Genomic DNA, 20,058 nt, shown 5'->3' with positions numbered 1-20,058 from the left:
AAAAAAGATGAAACTTCTTAGAAAATTAGGTTTATTGGAAACAGACATGTTGGCAATTAAGACCTCCATCTAGCATCAATCCACCTGCAAATTGATAACAACTTGGGGGGGGGGGGATAGCCTTGTTTTTGCTTAATTTTTTTCTCCTTTTAGTTCATAGTTACCATCTTAAAAACAGTACTAAGGGTCGACAAATTAACATTTTGTTTTTATTTGATGTGAATGTGTGGAGGTTTCATACGAAGCCTTTCTGATAGGTATGCTTAAATTCTCACTGAAGTGAAGTTTTTGACTGTAAACTTAGCTAACTAGCTTAAGTGGGAAACTGACGTGTAAATGTTTTTGAGAATAAAACTATAGCCCACATTGTTTATAATTGTTTAAAGGGGAGCATTTATAAAAGCGTTTGCTTGCGTTATAGGGCTGTAATATAGGTAGCGTTAGCAATTGGTTTACCTTAGATGTTAGCTTACCTATCAAGCCATTAGCACAACATTAACAATGGTGTACTCAGTATGTTGTGGCTCTCTTTTGGTCATAAAGTTGAGCAAAGAGTACTTTTCTAACCTAAAGTAAAGTAAAGAGGGCTTTTCAATTCATGGTAGATCAGATAAAAAAGTAATGTTTTTAATTGCTTAAGTGTCTTAACTGCTTTTGTTTTTTTGCTGAAAACTGATCAAATTAAAGCTAGCACTCCAAAAGTTGAAAATGCTAAAGGTTTTGGTTAAGATCAGAAGTCTAGTGTTCTCTATTTCCCAACAATTTGAGTGCATCAATAACCACAGCAACACCAAGACAAATATATTAACTTAATATCTTTATTTATAAAACACAGTAATTACAATAGAAAACATGTACACAAGCACTTTCACCTGTATTTGGTATCTCATGTAGCATTCTGTGGAATCATCAGGCTTGCATGAACATATCAGCCAGTGATGGCTTCATAATGTAAGCACTGTTGAATAATCATCAATGCTGTTATAACAAAGAATAACAGAACAAAACCATAACAACACCACAAACATTTATCAACCAATGGCTTCAGCATTAGTGACACTAAAAGGGAAAATAGATATCATTGCTTACACATAAATGTGAATGAGTTGTAAAACCCACAGAGTATCCAGTTATCATCCTGTTGACTGACAGGTTGTTACTAACTCTTTGAGTATGATTTTAGCCAACTGTATCGACGTGGGCTTTAAGGTAACCAGACCTCAAAACCCCAAATTTGAGTGTTACATAAGCTGATTTAAAAAAACATGGTCCCTCTTTTTGCATCACTTTAGCAAAATGATAGTAAAGCTTAATATTTGTACTCCATTTTTAGGCATTATAAAGGTTGTTTATGTTGTAACAAAGAACAGAGATCCAGCAGTCCTGAGGTTAAATAAGTGTATGTCACGTTACGCTCCTAATTACAATATGACTGTGCCTTTTGCTTCAGAGGCTTCAACACTTATGAAAAGTGGTCAGAAAGCTGTTGAGCGCAGAATGAATCTTATTAATCAGGGATGCACTGGGTATCGTAAACTTCCCTTTGAGCTTTAAACGTTTATCTTCAGTAATTGCAATGTGATTGCATCAAGCCGTTTCACATTCTTTTAGGCGTGGCAGAATTCAGTTTCTGTGTAGCATGGTGAAAACCAGGACACTCACAGTGACCAGCAGCACTACGGTGGGGGGTAAAGGGGAACCAGAAAAACAAATGTTAGGGCATTTTTGCACATTTCCTTTTTTTTATATTTTAATACTAAAGTCTGAGATAACCACTTCAGAAACTCTCCTTTGCTTACCTTGAAACAGGGACTGCTGGTGTGTAACCGCGTGAGCCGTGGGTTGGGAGGTGGTGTTGGCATTAATATTGATGACAGTGGCGTTAGGCTCAGCCAGGTTTACAACATTGGTTTGTAGTCTGGTCGTGGGAACTCCGAAACTTTGAGAAGCTGAAAGAACAAGAAATAGGCAGAGAAAAAGAAAACATTTTTTTTTTTTAAAAAGGTGATAAAAGCCATTCATCGGGATGTTCTCTGGCAGCTGATTGTTCTGAGCGCGCAGGGTGACACTTACTGGCATTGAAAGTTCCATTGAAGAGTGAGACGGAGAAGCCTGCTGCTCGAGTGGCTGGAGTAGCTGAGTCTGGCACTGTGGCCACAAAGACACACTGGATGTTGCTTCCATTGGTGCTGGCATTCGTAGAACTTACGCTCAGCTGCACATTTTAAGAGAAGATAATTATGGTGTTGAATACAATTATACCTACTATATATATATATATATATATATATGTAAAATACCATGTAGGAGTTATAAATCAGTAAGTCTAATTTCAGTATTTGACTTGTAGAACAAAAAATTAAGGCCTCGTATCATTTGATCATGATCATAAATGTAAGTAATTATGAATACAGTGGACTTCTGTAAAAAATACATCCTCACCACCCCTTCACAGTGGAAAGTGTAACTCACCGTTGTTAGAGTCAGAATGTCATTGTCCAGGAGCGCAGTCTTGAATTGAACCTTCCCACTGTTGTTCACACAGATGTAGGTTGTGTCGTTGCCACCCTGTGGTGTAGAACCAAACATGGGAGATGGGATATGTTAAGCACAGATGCCTTCACACGATATGATTGGCCTAGGGTTACATTACACGGTGCATTCATCTAAAATGGCGGAACTTGACGTACAATTTTGGTATCGGTCGATAGAGAGAGGGCAATGTAGCCTTGTGATTGTCCTGAGAGCTCAAATTCAAATGTTTGATTCCTCTGCTGCTTGGCCGAAAAAAAGAAACACGATCCCTTTGATGAGGGGTCACATTTGGAGGGCTCGGCCCCACAGAGCTTTTGTAAACCGCATCCTGTCCTTGAAAGAGGTGCCTGTAAGGAAGGTGAAAAACATTTTCACAACAGTGATGTAGACTATGCTATTTTTTGTATTATGTTCTTTTTTTTTAATTCTGTAATATATGTAATATATTGTAATACATTATTTGTATCATAGTATCACTCACCACAGAAGGCAACAAAATCAGTCCTGGTGCTGGAGTGGTTGCGTTTTGTCCCCCTGCTGCCGGAGTGGTTGCGTTTTGTCCCCCTGCTGCCGGAGTGGTTGCGTTTTGTCCCCCTGCTGCCGGAGTGGTTGCGTTATGTCCCCCTGCTGCCGGAGTGGTTGCGTTTTGTCCCCCTGCTGCCGGAGTGGTTGCGTTTCGTCCCCCTGCTGCCGGAGTGGTTGCGTTTTGTCCCCCTGCTGCTGGAGTGGTTGCGTTTTGTCCCCCTGCTGCCGGAGTGGTTGCGTTTTGTCCCCCTGCTGCCGGAGTGGTTGCGTTTTGTCCCCCTGCTGCCGGAGTGGTTGCGTTTTGTCCCCCTGCTGCCAGAGTGGTTGTAGCGTTGTTTACTGATGATGCTGCCGTGGTTGTAGCGTTGTTTACTGATGCTGTTGTCATGGTTGCAGTGCTGTTTACTGATGCTGTTGTCGTGTTCTGCGCATGGGTGCCCATAAATCCCCAGGACAGTGTCACCAAGAGAACAGCGAGGACCAGTCGGTTGTCCATGTCTAGAAAAGAGAAAAGGATCGCTTATTAAAGTGATGCAGTGGGAAAAAACTCAATAAGAAGACTTTATTGAGTAATATCTTTAAAAAAGATGACACTCAGTAAAAGTGATGATTTAACACAGAAATGTAGAAATTAGGACTATTATGCACAGATGTTAGCATCTTAAATTGAATTCATTCCATAGGAGGGAAATAGTATCAAATTTGAAATCTTCCTTTTATGAAAAAATAATTCTGATTATTCTCAAGTTACATGAATAAGATGAGCCTCTGTTGTAATAAAATTTGTATCAATATTTCAATAATATTCATATATTTCTCAGGAATGGGGCGGCAGGTTTAACATGTAATATGGCTTATTTTGGTTTGGAGAAATAAAATGTAGAATTGCAAAAAAAGAATGGTTTCTATTGAAAGTTCATCTGAAAATGTGTTATTCTTACTTGTTACTAGTAACTACTGTTCTTGATCATTATTACTCATAATGTAACTAAAACAGCCAATAATGAATATATGATGCAGTATTGCGAAAGAAAACCTTTCAGAATGGTCAACGGTTGTCTTTGCCTACCTGTAGATGTCTTCAATGCAAATGATGTCAAGAGCAAAAAGATGCGTAGTTCCTTATTCTCCGGTATGACTAGCAGATGGACTGTCTCTGATGTCCCCAGCAGGCTCTCAGGTGAAGTTGTGACACCTGTTGTCTCTGCGTCCCTATTTAAACCAAATGGGAGGGGAGGGGACAAGACAATGACCACATAAGAAAAGAGAAAACTCTAGCTTCACTCGAATTTCCAGAATGTGTGGGGGAAATTAGTGTAAGGGCGTGACATGGTGGAAAACAGGTATGAAGCTAGGCACGTCATAGTTTTTTCAAGCATAGCAGTTTCCGATATTTTTTTTTTTACATTCCTTTCCCGAGGACTCACAAAACTTAAATGTGCCTTTCAGTTGATCTCCCTAATCTGGTTTAGCATCTTTGTCGTGTCTTTGTGATGACTCTACACATTTTTAAACTATTCCACTGATGATAAGACTGATCTTCATCTGAAACCTGTCAGTGTTTCTGTGAGTTATGAATAGTTACATTTGGTCTGTTTTGGACAACATAAAACCCCCCAAGAAACAACTCGCATTTGTGTCCAGCCTCCTTCAACTTTGATGAGAGGTTGGTCTTAAATCCTCAATGTTGTTCTTCTCCATTGCCACCTTAAAGATTTTAAAGGAAGACTCGTGTGTTTGTGCAGGCCACCTTTACATTAAACTCCCCGTAAACCTCCTGCAGTGTAAATGTCTTAAGGTGTCTTTTTGCCTTAAGATGTAACAACAACACACTGCAGTGTCAAAGTCTACAGGCTAGTCAACGAAACCAGTAAAACAATGCTAAGAACTGGTTTGTCGGTGGAAACGCAAGCTCTCGTGTGTGTTTTCATGATCACCATTGTATTCTGTGGTTTCTTGTGAATGTTTGCTCTAAGGCAGGCAAGTCCAGGCAACTCTGAACTGTACTTATGTTATAATGAACAGTAGGAATTATGTGAACTGATCTGCTCCTTTTAAAAAGGCGTAATTGCATCAGAGTTGACTTAGAAATATGAGATTTTATCCATTTAACTGCCGCGTAGAGGGAGTATAAACTTGCAAAGGTTTAAAATACAATAATAGATCAATTCCATAATAATTGCTGGAAGACAGCATTATGCTTTTATATCTAAAAGTTCATGGCTACTGTTTATTTTAAAACAAATATATCATCATGCAATTCGAGTGATGTTGAAATCCACCTGACACTACAGCGAGTGGTATAAAGAAGGATTTAATTCAGCAGTTTTCAATCTTTTTCATTGCAGAAGTGTCCATGGATTACGTATCGGTATAACAGCCAAAATGTTGGATTATGTTCAGTTGCACAATCTGCCAATCTGTCAAATGAAACAGAGCCAGAGACCATTCGGCTGTCTGATCACCAGTCCTTCCACCCGGTCACCTGACTCATTCTTAGCCAAAGAAACTGTCACGATCTGTGTTTGTTTTTCTGTTTAGCCTCGGCATTTCCTCATCTTTCCTCAGTTCCCTCCTGCCGGTCGTCAGCTCCACTCCCTTCACCTGTGTTAATCATCCTCAGCTATACCTTCTCACTAATCACTCTCCCCACAGTATTTAGTCTCCCAGTTCTCTTCATTCTTCGTTAGATCCTCCGTCAATCTGATTCATGTTCCTTTTTTTTATGTACAGTCTAGTTGTGTTTTTTGTTATTTTTCCTTAGGTGTTCTAGTTTAGTTTTTTGCTACCCCAGCATTGCTGTGATTAAAAAAATTTTTTTTTTTTGTTCTTAAACAAATGGACTTTAAGTTTCATCCTGTCCCGTGTCTGCATCTGGGTCTTCCTTTGCCTCCACCTCCAAACCGTGACCACAAATTGTCACACAGTGCTTCCAACGTCTGCAAAATGTTGTAAAGTTGGCAAAGTCTTATCAAAGACTCTCATGTAAACCACAGAACTCAAAGCTAACTCGTAGTTGGTGTTTTCAACACCACGTTTGGTACAATGACTGGCACACAAACACACTTTTTTTTTTTTTAAACAAAAAACACCCACGCTGTTGTGGCAAATGATCCCGAGGCTGCTTTCATTTTCATCTCTTAAAAAGCTAAACGAGTACCAGTTGTGGTTGGCAGCTGACATTGTTTTGACCTTGTGCAACTTGTCTGACTCTTTGTAAGCCGCGGGGAAACGTTACCCTCTTGTCAGCCGCAGAATGGGCAGGAAACGTGGTCATAGAGTCAGAAACGTGAGATGGCTTGAAGTGGGATACCACCAACCTGCAGTAGGAGCTGGTCTTGGGTCAACTGGCAGTCCACAAGACTTTAAATAATGAAAAAGCGTCTACATTCGCTTATTTTATACTAACTTGGAGATGACTGTAGCAGGAACTACAACAACGTGTATGTTGAGCACTTTATCTGGTGTTCATACAACCCTTAGTTAATGTGTGACTCATTTAATCAGCACAGTAGTCACTGAATACCTGAGTTGGCACCTCAAACACGGTTCAGTTGAAGCATTCGTTGGTGCTTTGTTCATCTGCTTTATGAATAGTGGATAAGTAGCCATTTTTTCCGCCTATATTTGTTTAGAAAGATACAGGAACACGCCTACAACAACGCCAACATGTTAATGTTTGATGGGCACGGTGGCCTCGGATTCAAAATGAATTGATCTAATGCCAGCAGGCACATGTCTGAAAAGGCTGTCTGTTTAATTACAAAGACAACCGGTAGTTAATTTTTTTTGAGTGGATTGTTAAATCCCTGGTAAAAGTTTTTTTTTGCAGTGTAAAAGAGTTCAACTTTTTATGTTTTTCCTTGTTTTCTTTCTTTCAGCGATTGCTGTTGTCGACCTGAATCTATTTATTTTCCAGGATATAGTTGATCAAGCTACCGGTGCTCGGAAGCCTCGTGAAAGAATGACGCAGTGTGTTACACGAGTCACCTTAGGTCAAATTGTGCTGTGTTAAGCCTGTTTGGTTAGTATCGAGGAGGAGGGGCTGACTTCTCAAAACTTGTCTTGTGATCGTTTTGGCCCACGTTCAAACTCCATCGAATTTTGTGAAGGCGCATTGAACAGAAAAATACCTAACAATAGAGTTCTTTGTCGGTATGATCACAACAGATACTTCAGCATTGTGACATGAGGTGTTACAATGCCTAAGTACAGTGAAACAATAAGAAGGTTAAGATTTGATTAAGAATAGCCTTTGTATTGTGTGCTTCTAAAGTAAACTCTTCTCTGTAGAGATGTTGCAATTCCATACTGGTGATTTAGGCTGATGACAAAGTACAAGAGTTGGACAGCAGTTACGACATTAGGTGTCTTAAGTGCTGAAAACTGATTAAAAAAAAAAAAATTATCACTCCAAAAGTTGACAAATGCTAATGGTTCGGGTTAAGATCACAAGTCTAGTGTTCTCTATTTCCCAACAATTTCATGAGTGCATCAAGAACCACAGCAACACCAAGACAAATATATTAACTTAATGTCTTTATTTAAAAAAACTAGGGCTGGGCGAGTTAACTCGTTATTATCGCGCTAACTCGCTAATTATTTATCGCCAATAAATATTTTATAATATTATTAAATAATTTATTACTTTTTAGTAAATAATTTAAATATTATTAACGCAGGTTTTTTTTTGTTTTTCTTTAAATCGGTTTTATTATTGTAAAAGTCTGTTGCTCACAGGCTTTTATTTTGTAAAGGTCTGCTGCGGAACCGGAAAAGAAAGTAATCGGCGGATCCACCAAAAATGGAGAAGGGTACGGAACTTTTACTCGGCCATTTTCATTTTAAAGTTCTTCCAGACGGCGGAGTCGACAGAACCAAAGTCATCTGTAAACACTGCCAAGTTGAATTGTCTTCTCACCGTAGTAGTTCCAGTCTAAAATATCATTTAAAGGCAAAACACACAACTGATAGCAGCAAGTCATTCAAGGAATCAGACAGAGGAGCGAGGCTTCTACATAAAAACTACATAAAGATGCTGAAGTTAGAAGTGTGTTTGCACAACAAATGTTATGGCACTTTCATTTATATGGCAGCACATTTAAAATAAAACTAAATGCTAAAGGCTATACACTACTTTTGAATTCATTTTTGGATTTTGTGTACAAATGTGATTAATTGTGATTAATCAGGGAAATCATGTGATTAATTAGATTAAAAATTTTAATCGTTGCCTAGCCCTAAAAAAAAAACACAGTACTTGCAATAGGAAAATGTACACAATCACTTTCACCTGTATTTGGTATCTCATGTAGCATTCTGTGGAATCATCAGGCTTGCATAAACATATCAGCCAGTGATGGCTTCATAATGTAAGCACTGTTGAATAATCATCAATGCTGTCATAGCAAAGAATAACAGAATAAAACCACAACACCACAAACATTTGTCAATCAATGGCTTCAGCATTAGTGACACTATAAGGGAAAATAGATATCATTGCTTACACATAGATGTGAATGAGTTGTAAAACCCACAGAGTATCCAGTTATCATCCTGTGAGACAGGTTACTACTAACTCTTTGAGTATGATTTTAACCAACAGAATGTGGGCTTTAAGGTAACCAGACCTCAAAACCCCAAATTTGTAGAGACTGTTACACAAGCTGATTAAAAAAAAAACAAAAAAAAAACATGGTCCCTCGTTTTGCATCACTTTAGCAAAATGATAGTAAAGCTTAATATTTGTACTCCATTTTTAGGCATTATAAAGGTTGTTTATGTTGTAACACAGAACAGAGATCCAGCAGTCCTGAGGTTAAATAAGTGTATGTCACGTTACGCTCCTAATTACAATATGACTGTGCCTTTTGCTTCAGAGGCTTCAACAATTATGAAAAGCAGTCAGAAAGCTGTTGAGCGCAGAATGAATCTTATTAATCAGGGATGCACTGGGTATCATAAACTTCCCTTTGAGCTTTAAACGTTTATCTTCAGAAGTTTTAATGTGGTTGCATCAAGCCGTTTCACATTCTTTCAGGCGTGGCAGAAGTCAGTCTCTTTGTAGCATAGTGAAAACCAGGACACTCACAGTGACCAGCAGCACTACGGTGGGGGGTAAAGGGGAACCAGAAAAACAAATGTTAGGGCATTTTTGCACATTTCCTTTTTTTTATATTTTAATACTAAAGTCTGAGATAACCACTTCAGAAACTCTCCTTTGCTTACCTTGAAACAGGGACTGTTGGTGTGTAACTGCATGAGCCGTGTTGCCTCCTACTGTTGGCATAGCCGTTGTAGTGATGGACTGAACATTGGTGACTGTAGTGTTAGGCTCAGCCAGCATCACAACAGGGGTCCTTATCAAGGTGTTGGGGGTTCCCAAAGTTCCAGAAGCTGAGAGAGCGAGCACAAAAGGGGCAGCAAGATCACTGCTAATGTGTTTGCCTTCTGGAAATATCAGTGAGTCATCTGTGATGATCCCCATGATGATGGGTCTCACTTGAAGGTTCATATGTATCGTGATGGTCGGATGTTAGCTTACCTGCATCGAACGTTCCTTTGGAGACTAAGAGTGCGAAACTTGCTGTTGTTCTCGTTGCCGTGTCTGGTACGGTGGCTTGAAAGGCACACTGGATTTGGGTTCCACTGATCCTCCCCCTCACAGAGTTCACAGGTAGCTGCAGAGCAAAGAAAATGAAATTTTGCAACCAAAAAATAATTAAAAAAGTCCTTCCACTGAAATAATAAAGTAGGCTGTTTGCTATCCCCTTAAGTATAACCCATAATGGCATCCTGTAAAGTAGGGCCCCTACAACCATCCGGAGGGAAATGCGACTCCTATGAGTGTCCTCATCGGCGCAGACATCATTCTCAGGTTTTTCCTTTAGCAAGCCCCAAAGTGCTCTTCAGGAGGAAGCAGAAGGTTTGAAAGTTTACCAGAAGAAGACATGTCAGTAGAACTTACCTGTGTCTTTGTCAGTTGGTCACCGGCGAGGAGAGCTCCAAAAAATTGAACAACGCTCTTGTTATTCGCACAGACGTAGGTTGTGCCGTTGACTCCCTGTGGAACAAAAGCAGGCAGGTTTAATGGTTCTGGTTTTCAATCATTTGTACGGACTCCTGGTTCTTTCATCTACAACTGAGTGGTGAAACTTAGCATACTTGAGTGCTGCCAGTCAACAGGGATGCTGCAATGTAGCCTTCTGACTCTCCTGAGAGCACAAACTCAAAGTTTTGACCCATCTGCTGCTTGGCACCGAGAAGGAAACAGGAACTTGTTGTGGAGGGGTCGCACTCAGAAGGCTCAGCAGCACAGAGCTGCTGGGTTCCACACTCAGCCCTGGAAATACTTGTCTGAAAAAGAAAGAAGATCCCTTACAAACACAAGGGAGGCACAAAAGCAACCTTGCAGCAGTGTTCTGCCCTCCGCTCTTGAACATTGCTTTTTTGTTTTGTTTAATGAGGTCACTCACCGCAAGAAGTACCACTGTTGTGTTTGTTGTGAGAGTTGTGGATGAATTTGTTGAATTGCTGCTCGTTGACGCTATTGTCATGGTTGTAGGGTTGTTTACTGATGATGCTGCCGTGGTTGTAGCGTTGTTTACTGATGATGCTGCCGTGGTTGTAGCGTTGTTTACTGATGATGCTGCCGTGGTTGTAGCGTTGTTTACTGATGATGCTGCCGTGGTTGTAGCGTTGTTTACTGATGATGCTGCCGTGGTTGTAGCGTTGTTTACTGATGATGCTGCCGTGGTTGTAGCGTTGTTTACTGATGATGCTGCCGTGGTTGTAGCGTTGTTTACTGATGCTGTTGTCGTGGTTGCAGTGCTGTTTACTGATGCTGTTGTTGTGTTCTGTGCATGGGTGCCCATAAATCCCCAGGAATTCACTACCAAGAGAACAGCGAGGACCAGTCGGTTGTCCATGTCTAGAAAAGAGAAAAGGATCGCTTATTAAAGTGATGCAGTGGGAAAAGTCAGACGCAGATGTTAGCATCTTAAATTGAATTTATTCAATTGGAGGGAAATAGTATCAAATTTGAAATCTTCCTTTTATGAAAAAAAATTCTGATTATTCTCAAGTTACATGAATAAAATGAGCCTCTATTGTTTTAAAATTTGTATCAATATTTCAATAATATTCATATATTTCTCAGGAATGGGGCGGCAGGTTTAACATGTAATATGGCTTATTTTGGTTTGGAGAAATAAAATGTAGAATTGCAAAAAAAGAATGGTTTCTATTGAAAGTTCATCTGAAAATGTGTTATTCTTACTTGTTACTAGTAACTACTGTTCTTGATCATTATTACTCATGATGTAACTAAATATATGATGCAGTAATGCGGAAGAAAACATTTCAGAATGGTCAACGGTTGTCTTTGCCTACCTGTAGATGTCTTCAATGCAAATGATGTCAAGAGCAAAAAGATGCGTAGTTCCTTATTCTCCGGTATGACTAGTAGATGGACTGTCTCTGATGTCCCCAGCAGGCTCTCAGGTGAAGCTGTGACACCTGTTGACTACGCATCGCAATTTAAACCAAAGGGGAGGGGAGGGGACAAGACCTTGACCACATCAGAAAAAAACCCAACCTCTAACTTCACTCGAATTTCCAGAATGTGTGGGGGAAATAAGAGTAAGGACGTGATGTGGTGGAAAACAGGTATGAATCTGTTGTAGATGGAATTGCTGCCTGTCACTCTCTCTGTTCATTTCAACCATTAAATGTCCATCGTGCTGTTGTTCGCAGCCGACTTCCCTGAAGAAGGTCAGCTTCAGATATTGTCCCCGCTTCCCCTCAGGTCTAGTTACAGTATTTGTCTTTCTGTTTTCTCAACATGGACTGCATGCAGTCTTGTGATGTTTGCACACAGCTTCAGAGCTGTGGATGGAACTCGAAACTCTTCCTCTGTTTGTAACTGACGCAACAGAGGAGATTATAATGTCGGAGAAAAAGGGAGACAAACTGAGACGCTGTATATAGAAAAGTCTGTTTGCTAAACCTGCGAAAGCTGCAGTCGTTCAAATCCCCCACAAATCCTACCCAAGAATGGTTGGGCATTGAGATGCATCAAGTTGAAATGATACCAGTGTGCTGCTCAGTCCATGTGAAAAAAAGTCAGGTTCCAAAAGGACTTACACAAACCATGTGATTAGGTCTGACAGTGACCTGAGATCATGTGAACCTTTTATTTAAATGCTTCATTCTGTTCAAAAGACACCCGCGCTCAAAAATGTTTCAAACAAGCTCATCTGCTTCGGACACAGGCCTATAATTCTGTTCCGCTCAGCTGCATTTAAGCTGCATTCAGCAGTCCGAGGGAGCTTCATATTTAAGTTCTTTTCACACACGACAAAGGCTAATATCGGCGTCTTCATTCATGGTGTGCTTTTCACCTGAGGAAACCTTCCCACTGCCACAGCTGTTTGTCAGCCTAGAAGCCGGACAACCGCACAACTCCTTCCAGAGTCGGCGTTTTTTGTCTGGCCGTGAGAATCCGCAGCAAAGGGTCAAAAGGACCAGCAGTGGAAGGAGCAGTCTAGAATTACTGATGCGTGATCACACAAAAGTGTCGCTCAACCGCCATTTCCTCCAAGCGACTTTGCATGAGCGCTGCTCAAACAAGAGATCTGTGTTGTCGTGTTTGCTCAAGGCTGGTCTGCTTGTTTTTCTGCATCAATAATACGCGTGTGTGATGTGGCACATTTCCATAGCAGGTACAGCAAACATCAGACGGCACGGCTTGAGAACAGTACGAGTTCTAGTTTCTTTTGCCCTTTTATTTCTCTTTGGCCGTCTTCATCAATTCTTTTATTAGAGTACATTTTTGGAAAACGACATGTCTTCCTGAATTGCAGCTAACATGGAACACAGTTTATTTACGCTCATTTCGGCACACAGCATGCAGCTATGCACTGCACATGATGATGTTGATGTTGGCTTGTGTCCTCTCCGATCTCACTCTGACTCTGACTAATTATTTACCTTGAGCACCAGCCAACACCTAATTCATCAGGCTGATGAATCCAACTGCCGTGAATGAAACTGGATGTCCTGTTGTGAGGGATTCATGCGATGACAAAACCGGAGAAATGTGCAGTTATTTGTACAGCTAATAACTCCTGCATAATTCTGTATATGTTCTTCCTCTCTCGTATTGCGAAACAACCACGTCGTATAGCACTTGTTGACTTTGGTGAGAAGGAAACATCACATTTCATGACATCCAAAAAAACCCAAAAGCCTAACTTGTTTCTTGATGGCCAAACTCAAGCTTTCTGATGTTTGGAGCAGCTGCAAAGTTTTCAAAGATTTTTTTTTTTTTATCCATTCAGGCATATTTTTTATTTGAATTCACAAATCAATCAGAAATTATCAATATTCTCTCAAATCTTGTCAGTCTTAACAATACATGAGTGACAAGTGAACTAATCCTTTGGGGACTCTGTTACAGCCACTGGCCTCTAGAGGCTGTGCAGTCTCTTTGGCTGTGTTCGAAACCGCATACTTCTCCTACTACTCCTACTAACTTTAACTTTTTTTAAGTTCCCGGATGCATACTAGATTTGCCGAAATGTTGGGTATGCATCATGAGATTACTACTCTTACTCAAACTACCCAAGATGCAACGTAATGTGATATCGCCGATCGTCATTTCCTGTCAAAACGGCAGTTTCAAGCTAGCTACAACGAGAGTAGGTTCACTTCCTGTTTCAAAACAGAAGCCCCAATTGTATCGTAATGGCTTTCCCTATGATAAAAGCCAACGGGTATTTTACTTTATGAAAATAACCGGAAGTGCGTTGCTCACTATGGCTAGCTTTAGTAGCGCCGAGTTCGTGGGAACAAAATTGTAAATAGCTGGTATTTTGTCAGATTTTCAACACGTTGGGGATCAAAACGACTACTTTCTCGCCTAAAAATGTTTCAAATGTTGCTAAAGCTATATATTTACAGAGTTTATAGCTCAAGGGAAATCAGCTTCAGGCCGGCTGATTTCGGATTGGGCAGGAGCGAAGTGCATTGTGTGTAAACGCTCTGCATACTGTCTGATCGATGAGTATGCAGTATGGAAGTATGCCGTATGCAAGTATGTAGTCTGTAGTAGGCGGTTTCAAACACAGCCTTTGTTTTTTTTATGCAGATTTAAGTGTGGGAGCACTCTCCGCTGATTGGTTGCCTGGGAGTTGCAGAGCACCCCTATTGGACCAGCAGGAGATGACAGGTCAACAATGAGGTCCTCCTGCACTCTATAAAAGGCTCCTGAACTAATTTCCCCACGGGGACAGCTTTAGAAACAGACTTTGTACAGCTGATCCCCCAATTTGTTTGCTGCGGCCTTTTGTTGACTGTTTTGGGAATCTTCAGTGGAATTTGTACTTCCACCTTTTTCTCTGCTTAGCAGTTCGAGTTAACTGACTCTGGTGCTTCTGACTAGAAGTTTGTGTTTGGGAGAAGTTTGTTACCCTGTTTGCCTTGATTATTTTGAGTTTGAGTTATATTTGCTACTTTCGTTATTGTCGGTTATTCAATTGTTGGGGTTTCACCATACATCACTTTAGTTTCGAGTGATTTTTGTGTTTGTGTGGATGAAGTCTATCCACTGTCTTGTTTATGGAACCTTTTCTTTGTAATAAATTATTTTAAATTTTCCCTCTGGACACATTTATGTTACCACCCTGACCCCCTAGACCTGGGGTCGTAACAGTCTCTCTGCACATCGGACACGTTTATGAGGCGTCAGCGTCTTACCTGCAGTAGACGGCTGTCGGTGGCCTCTGAAGTGGGAGGATCAGAAAGGATTCCTAAAAGGCGAGACGAGACAAGCGCAGCTCAGCCAGGGTGACCGGACCAGAATTCTACATTTTTATAGTGGTTGAATCTGACAGTGTTTTGGGGTATTTTTACAAAGTTTGTCAGACTTTTATCATCAGACATGGAGATTCTTCGTTTGAGGAGAAGGAATGTCTGAAGATGCTCACTACTCAAAATACTTCACAATACGATGCACTTCTGAATGAATCAATGAAGGGATGAACGATTGAATGAAAACTGGAATATACCATTAGGATAAATTCATATGGTGCAATTATCTAAAAATGAAGAAAAAATGGACTCCAGGTGTGATCTTTGTATGAAGCCGTTACTGTACCAAGTCGAGTTGGAATTTGTAAAGGTTTTAATTCAGTCCTGAATTAAATAAGTGAGTTGTGTGCTCAGGTTTTGTCTACCCCCCCGGCTGCTGCGTGGTTTTGAACTCCATGTTGCCTATCGACGTGTCCATGTATGCATGCGTGTGATACAGAAGAAAAGCACTGTGGACCCTCTAACTTTGTATAGACCAAGACCTGCCGCATGAGTGCATGAACGAGGTGAATGTGGCTTGTAGTGCAAAAGTGCTCTATGAGTATATTCCAGTCTGTTACAGTCCATTTACCATTAGATGTTGTCACTAAAAACCTACATCTTGTGGTAGTCCGTGGCGTAGTGGGTTGAGCAGGCACCCCGTGTCCAAGAGGCTATAGTCCTCACTGCAGCTGGCTCCGGTTCGAGTCCCGCATCGGACAGCCCTTTGATGCATGTTGTTCCCCCTCTCTCTGCCCCCCTGCTTCCTGTCTCTCTCCACTGTCATAAAAAGCCCCCCCAAAAAAAGCCCAAAAAAATACTTAAAAAAAAAAAACCTACGTCTATGTTAAAATCTATGAATTGAAATGACATGGTTGTTTTTCTTACTACATATATAAAATACAGATCTCTGTTACCATAATTACTAACAAAACACTTGATTTTTGCTCTGTAGAGCAGAAGAGAATATAATAGAATTATATTTGATTCCTTTGAAAATGGGAAAAGATCTTGACTCCCGGGGCGCTTGGCCAGGGGAACTGGGGCATGCGCTGGCTCATTACGCTTGGCTTTCTCTGGGGCCTGGCCCTCTCGGGTATTGGGTGGGGCATCTGCCAGGGTGTTTGGTGACGCTAGGGCTCGTGGGGCCCGGTTGCACCGTGCGGCCCATGTATGGGTGGCGGGGGCCTGGCGGGGCTGGTGGGCTGTCGCCTCTGGTCACCGGAGGGCCTCTGGCCTATGCTTGTGGGGGCTCTGTCCGGGGGATTCCTCTGCAGTCTTGGGTGGATGCGTGGTTGTCCCTGCGGTGGGCTTCCCGGGTTCTGTGCTCTGTGGGGACTGCTGGTGGTCTGGGGGCCCTCTCTGCCTGCTTCTGATTGCTGGGGGGGGGGGGGTTGTGGCCCTATACACTAAGCAGTTGTTGTGTTGTCCTGTGGTTTGAGGTCATCCATATCCACAGTTGTGTTGTTTGTGATTGCTGCTGCTGTGCTTTTTTGTTTGTTTGTTTGTGTGTTTGTTCTCTGCTTGTCTGCTTACAGGTGCTCCTGGTGGCTCTAAGGCTGAATTCCCCACAAAGGCCTGTTTTGTTTTTACAGGTGCAGCAGCTGGTTGTCTGGTTTTTCATTGTTTTCTCTGATTGTTTCTTCCTATTTCTGTTCCGTTTCTTTTTCTTTGCTCTTTCCCTGTCCCCCGGTCCAGTTCGGCACGTGTGAAGTATGTCAACTGGTAGATCAAGGCTTTTTATCGTGTTTTTATAATGTATTTTAGAGTGTTGTTTTAAAGCATGCAGCATCTGACTTTTAAGATTATTTTGTGTTGTGTGATGAACACTTTGAATGCCTTTATTTTTATGTGGACTTTTATTAACAGACTGAAGTGCTTGATCTGCCACACCCTCACCCTGTCTCACTGGCTTGTGTAGAGGAGCACCAGTGATTGGGAATGGACATCATGTAAGCTCACAGACTGGATATAAGGTGGGAGGTTGGACAGAGGAAGAAGGGAAGGGACGGGACGGCCTGTAGGCCCGGTAAAGGGGGAACCGGGGGTAACTGGCACAGGGGAACAAACAAGAAACGAAAGGAAAGGAAGGACAGCAGCAACGGCAAGGGGAGCCGACACGGAGAAAGGACGATTGCAGCAGGACCAAAGGAACAACGAGGGGGAAACAAGAACGGGAGGATAAAGGTTCGCGATCGCTGGTGCCGGGATGAAGAAGACAGGAGCCTGACGTCAGCTACGGAGCAGGAGTCTATTCTAGGACGGCGGCGAGGTGGATCGGACCAGAAATCACCACAACGCCTGTGTGAAATTGGCTAAAGGAAAGTACTTGCTCCCTCTCGTGTTAAATACGTTTGTCCTCTCTTTTCCGTTGCTGGATACTGAATACTCCTTGTTATGCTTTGAGGTGCAGTGGCGAGCCGTGACTACGCAGAGCGATAGATAGTATCAGCTGAGTACACAGAAAGAAGAGAACTCCACGGACCCGCCCACTTGACAAGTGACGGCGCAACTCTGGACCTTGAAGGCCATTCAAAGACTCTGACCCTTGGACTGCTACATTTTTATCCATTTTTAGTCTCGTACCTCTTTCTTTTATTCCCTTTTAGTTGTTACATTTGAATGTTTTTAACATTTGGCTTTTTATAATTTCTAGTTGAGACATTTTATTGTTTTTTTTTTTTAGCTTTTGCCTTTTTTTATTTGGTTTCAGTCCATTGTCTTTTAATTTCATCTCTAATAAATGTTAACTGTGAATCCCAACTTTAGTGCCTATCATTCCTCAACAGTGGAATCTTTGCTGGTGTTACTGGTTGCTATTTAAGTTTGAAAAACCCCGCACTTGTGACTTTTTTTTTGGGCATCAAGGGAAGCTTTACATCCATAAAGCTTCCCTTGGCATAGCAAATGTGTTTGGCATAAACGGTTTTCAATTCTGCCGCCATAATGCTGGACAGGACAAGGGGTAAAAAAAAGAAAATGGGAAAAGACTTATTACACACATGAAAAATGAATCCAAGTCAAAGCAAAAATATGCTCTCCCAGAGTGTGTGTGTGTGTGTGTTTTTTTTTCTTTACATAGGACTCGCCTTCTTTTTTTTCGTGAGGGAACAATCTGTTGAAGAGGAAGAGAAAAGGTTTTGTCGGTCGCAGAAATTCCTTTGAGCAGGTTATTCAGTAGCGTTATTATTATTCATAGATTACTCATTATTAATCAATTGCGTAAGAAAGTCAAGTAATGATTTAGAGTTTTTATGAAAGCTCTTCTGACACTTCCTCCTTAGGCTATACATAGCGGTGTTACGCATGAGTCACTTATCCAAACTCACTGAATCAAGTGTCCATAAGTTTAGAGAAGCGAACAGAAGCATTAAAAAAGCTAACCAGTGCTGTTGTTGACGAGGTCGGCAGCAGCAGCAGCAGTTTATTTCGTGGATGAAAATGACTTGAAATTAAAGTCTGTAGTGTGCACTTTAATCCCGTCTGAATTGTTTGATTTAGAATCTTATACTGAGGAGCAGAGGGGTAACTCAAAGAAAAATGACCCCTTGTCCCGCACGTTAGATAGAAAGATAGATTGATCTACACTTCAGTGGATGTTCATGGTGCTGCGATTCTGTTGGATAACTAAGTCATTAACTGTTGTGTAATATTCATGGTCAACCATTCTTTTTACACTGCTCAGGGAAACAAGTACAAAAACAGGTCGACAACTTCTGTAACGCACTGTGAGCTTTCATATCTTTATTGTAAAACGCTCACTTGTTACATGTGAGGTTTGTAGAAACTGGTCAAACGTCTTTTTAGTCGCTAAGGTGTCCGACGAGCTTTTCTGGTGGCATCAGATCTGAAAAAATGTGGATTAGGGGCTTTTGTTCTTCTTTCATGAACCCTTTGACCTCAGGCTCAGCCAGATTTTTAGGATCTCTGGTGGGTCACATGATGAGAGCTTTTCACGCCAGAGGTCATTCCACAGCGTATTTCAGGCCCCTTAAAGTCTCCACTCTATTTTTTTTTTTTACAAAATAACAGAGAGGAAAACACGCTTTTTGATTGTTTCCTTTGAGATGTCACAGAACCTTCATAATGTCGGATCGAGGGGTGGATGGCGTTTGAAAAAAAAAAAAAAAAAAAATCACAACTAGCAGGTTATTGTTAAGCACATTTCGTTTTACTCTGTGACAATCCACTTTGTGGATTCCTTTTTTTTTTTTTTTAACAGTTCACATGCAATTGCTCTTTCGACCTTTAGAGCTTTCATATTAATCTAATGTAATCCTCGTCTGTTTCAGCCTACTTGTACAAACACCCTTTGGGGATGGAGTTGGGCGGAGGACAGTTTTAAAGTACAGAGACAGGACCGCACCTTCCCTCTGATGATAATCATGATAGTTATACAAGCCCAGCCATAGTTTTGACCTCAGTTTCCATTTCTCTTGAAATGTAAAGCTCACATGACCGGGTCCCTGTCCAAAATACATCTGTGATTTGTTCAGAGAATATAAACCTATACTAGCAGAGCTCTTAGGTCCAAGGACTCAGGTCAGCTGGTCCAGTCCAGAGTCCAGACTAAACATGGAGAAGCAGCATTTAGCTGTTATGCTGCAAACAAGTGGAACAAACTGCCAGTGGAGATTAAACTTTCACCAAATGTAGACATTTTTAAATCCAGGTTAAAAACATTTCTTTTCTCATGTGTCTATGCATGAAATATCTTTTACTTATCTGGACTGTTGCTTGTTTTTTAATTCATTTAAAAGATTTTATTTGTTTCTCTTTATATTCTTTTATGCATTTTTATTGCTTCTTCCACTCCCTGCTGCAATGCTTTTATTTCATGTGAAGCACTTTGAATTGTTTTGTGCATGAAATGTGCTATACAAATAAATTTGATTTGACATGGATTAGCCACCAAATATACTGAGAATCTCCAGGATTGGCCGGAGAAGACGACATGTTTAGCTCCTGACTCCGTTATAACAGTCTTGGGAAAAGATGGAAACGTAATTAATCTAATTGTTATCAAGCTTTTACAATGCTCATTCCATCCACTGAGTGAATTTACTCAATGGAAGATGTTTACACGGGTAAATTCCCCGTGGTGCGCGTCAAGGAATTTACAAGAGAAGATTTCGCAGATAAGCGGGC

At 41.1% G+C, this 20,058-nt stretch overlaps 2 protein-coding genes across 2 annotated transcripts; both read right to left on the bottom strand.

The window, feature by feature from the left end:
- Positions 1-800: 800 nt before the first annotated feature.
- LOC142368592 (uncharacterized) lies at positions 801-4,264 on the bottom strand. The gene is made up of 7 exons (XM_075450800.1): positions 4,130-4,264; positions 3,017-3,558; positions 2,691-2,882; positions 2,473-2,568; positions 2,074-2,215; positions 1,800-1,949; positions 801-1,676 (listed from the first exon to the last, which is right to left on the bottom strand). Exons 2-7 carry the CDS (start codon positions 3,554-3,556, stop codon positions 1,624-1,626), a joined length of 1,173 nt encoding a protein of 390 aa, XP_075306915.1. The 5' UTR covers positions 3,557-3,558; positions 4,130-4,264; the 3' UTR covers positions 801-1,623.
- A 4,001-nt stretch (positions 4,265-8,265) lies between these two features.
- On the bottom strand, positions 8,266-11,765 carry LOC142369175 (uncharacterized). The gene is made up of 7 exons (XM_075451434.1): positions 11,452-11,765; positions 10,536-10,990; positions 10,225-10,416; positions 10,028-10,123; positions 9,605-9,740; positions 9,289-9,456; positions 8,266-9,165 (listed from the first exon to the last, which is right to left on the bottom strand). The coding sequence occupies exons 2-7, from the start codon at positions 10,986-10,988 to the stop codon at positions 9,113-9,115; spliced, it is 1,098 nt and encodes a 365-aa protein (XP_075307549.1). The 5' UTR covers positions 10,989-10,990; positions 11,452-11,765; the 3' UTR covers positions 8,266-9,112.
- Between the last annotated feature and the right edge of the window lie 8,293 nt (positions 11,766-20,058).

The sequence above is a fragment of the Odontesthes bonariensis genome, chromosome 19 (assembly GCF_027942865.1).
Source record: "Odontesthes bonariensis isolate fOdoBon6 chromosome 19, fOdoBon6.hap1, whole genome shotgun sequence".
In the NCBI taxonomy this organism is placed as follows: domain Eukaryota; kingdom Metazoa; phylum Chordata; class Actinopteri; order Atheriniformes; family Atherinopsidae; genus Odontesthes; species Odontesthes bonariensis.
This window is presented reverse-complemented; position numbering and strand designations above follow the sequence as displayed.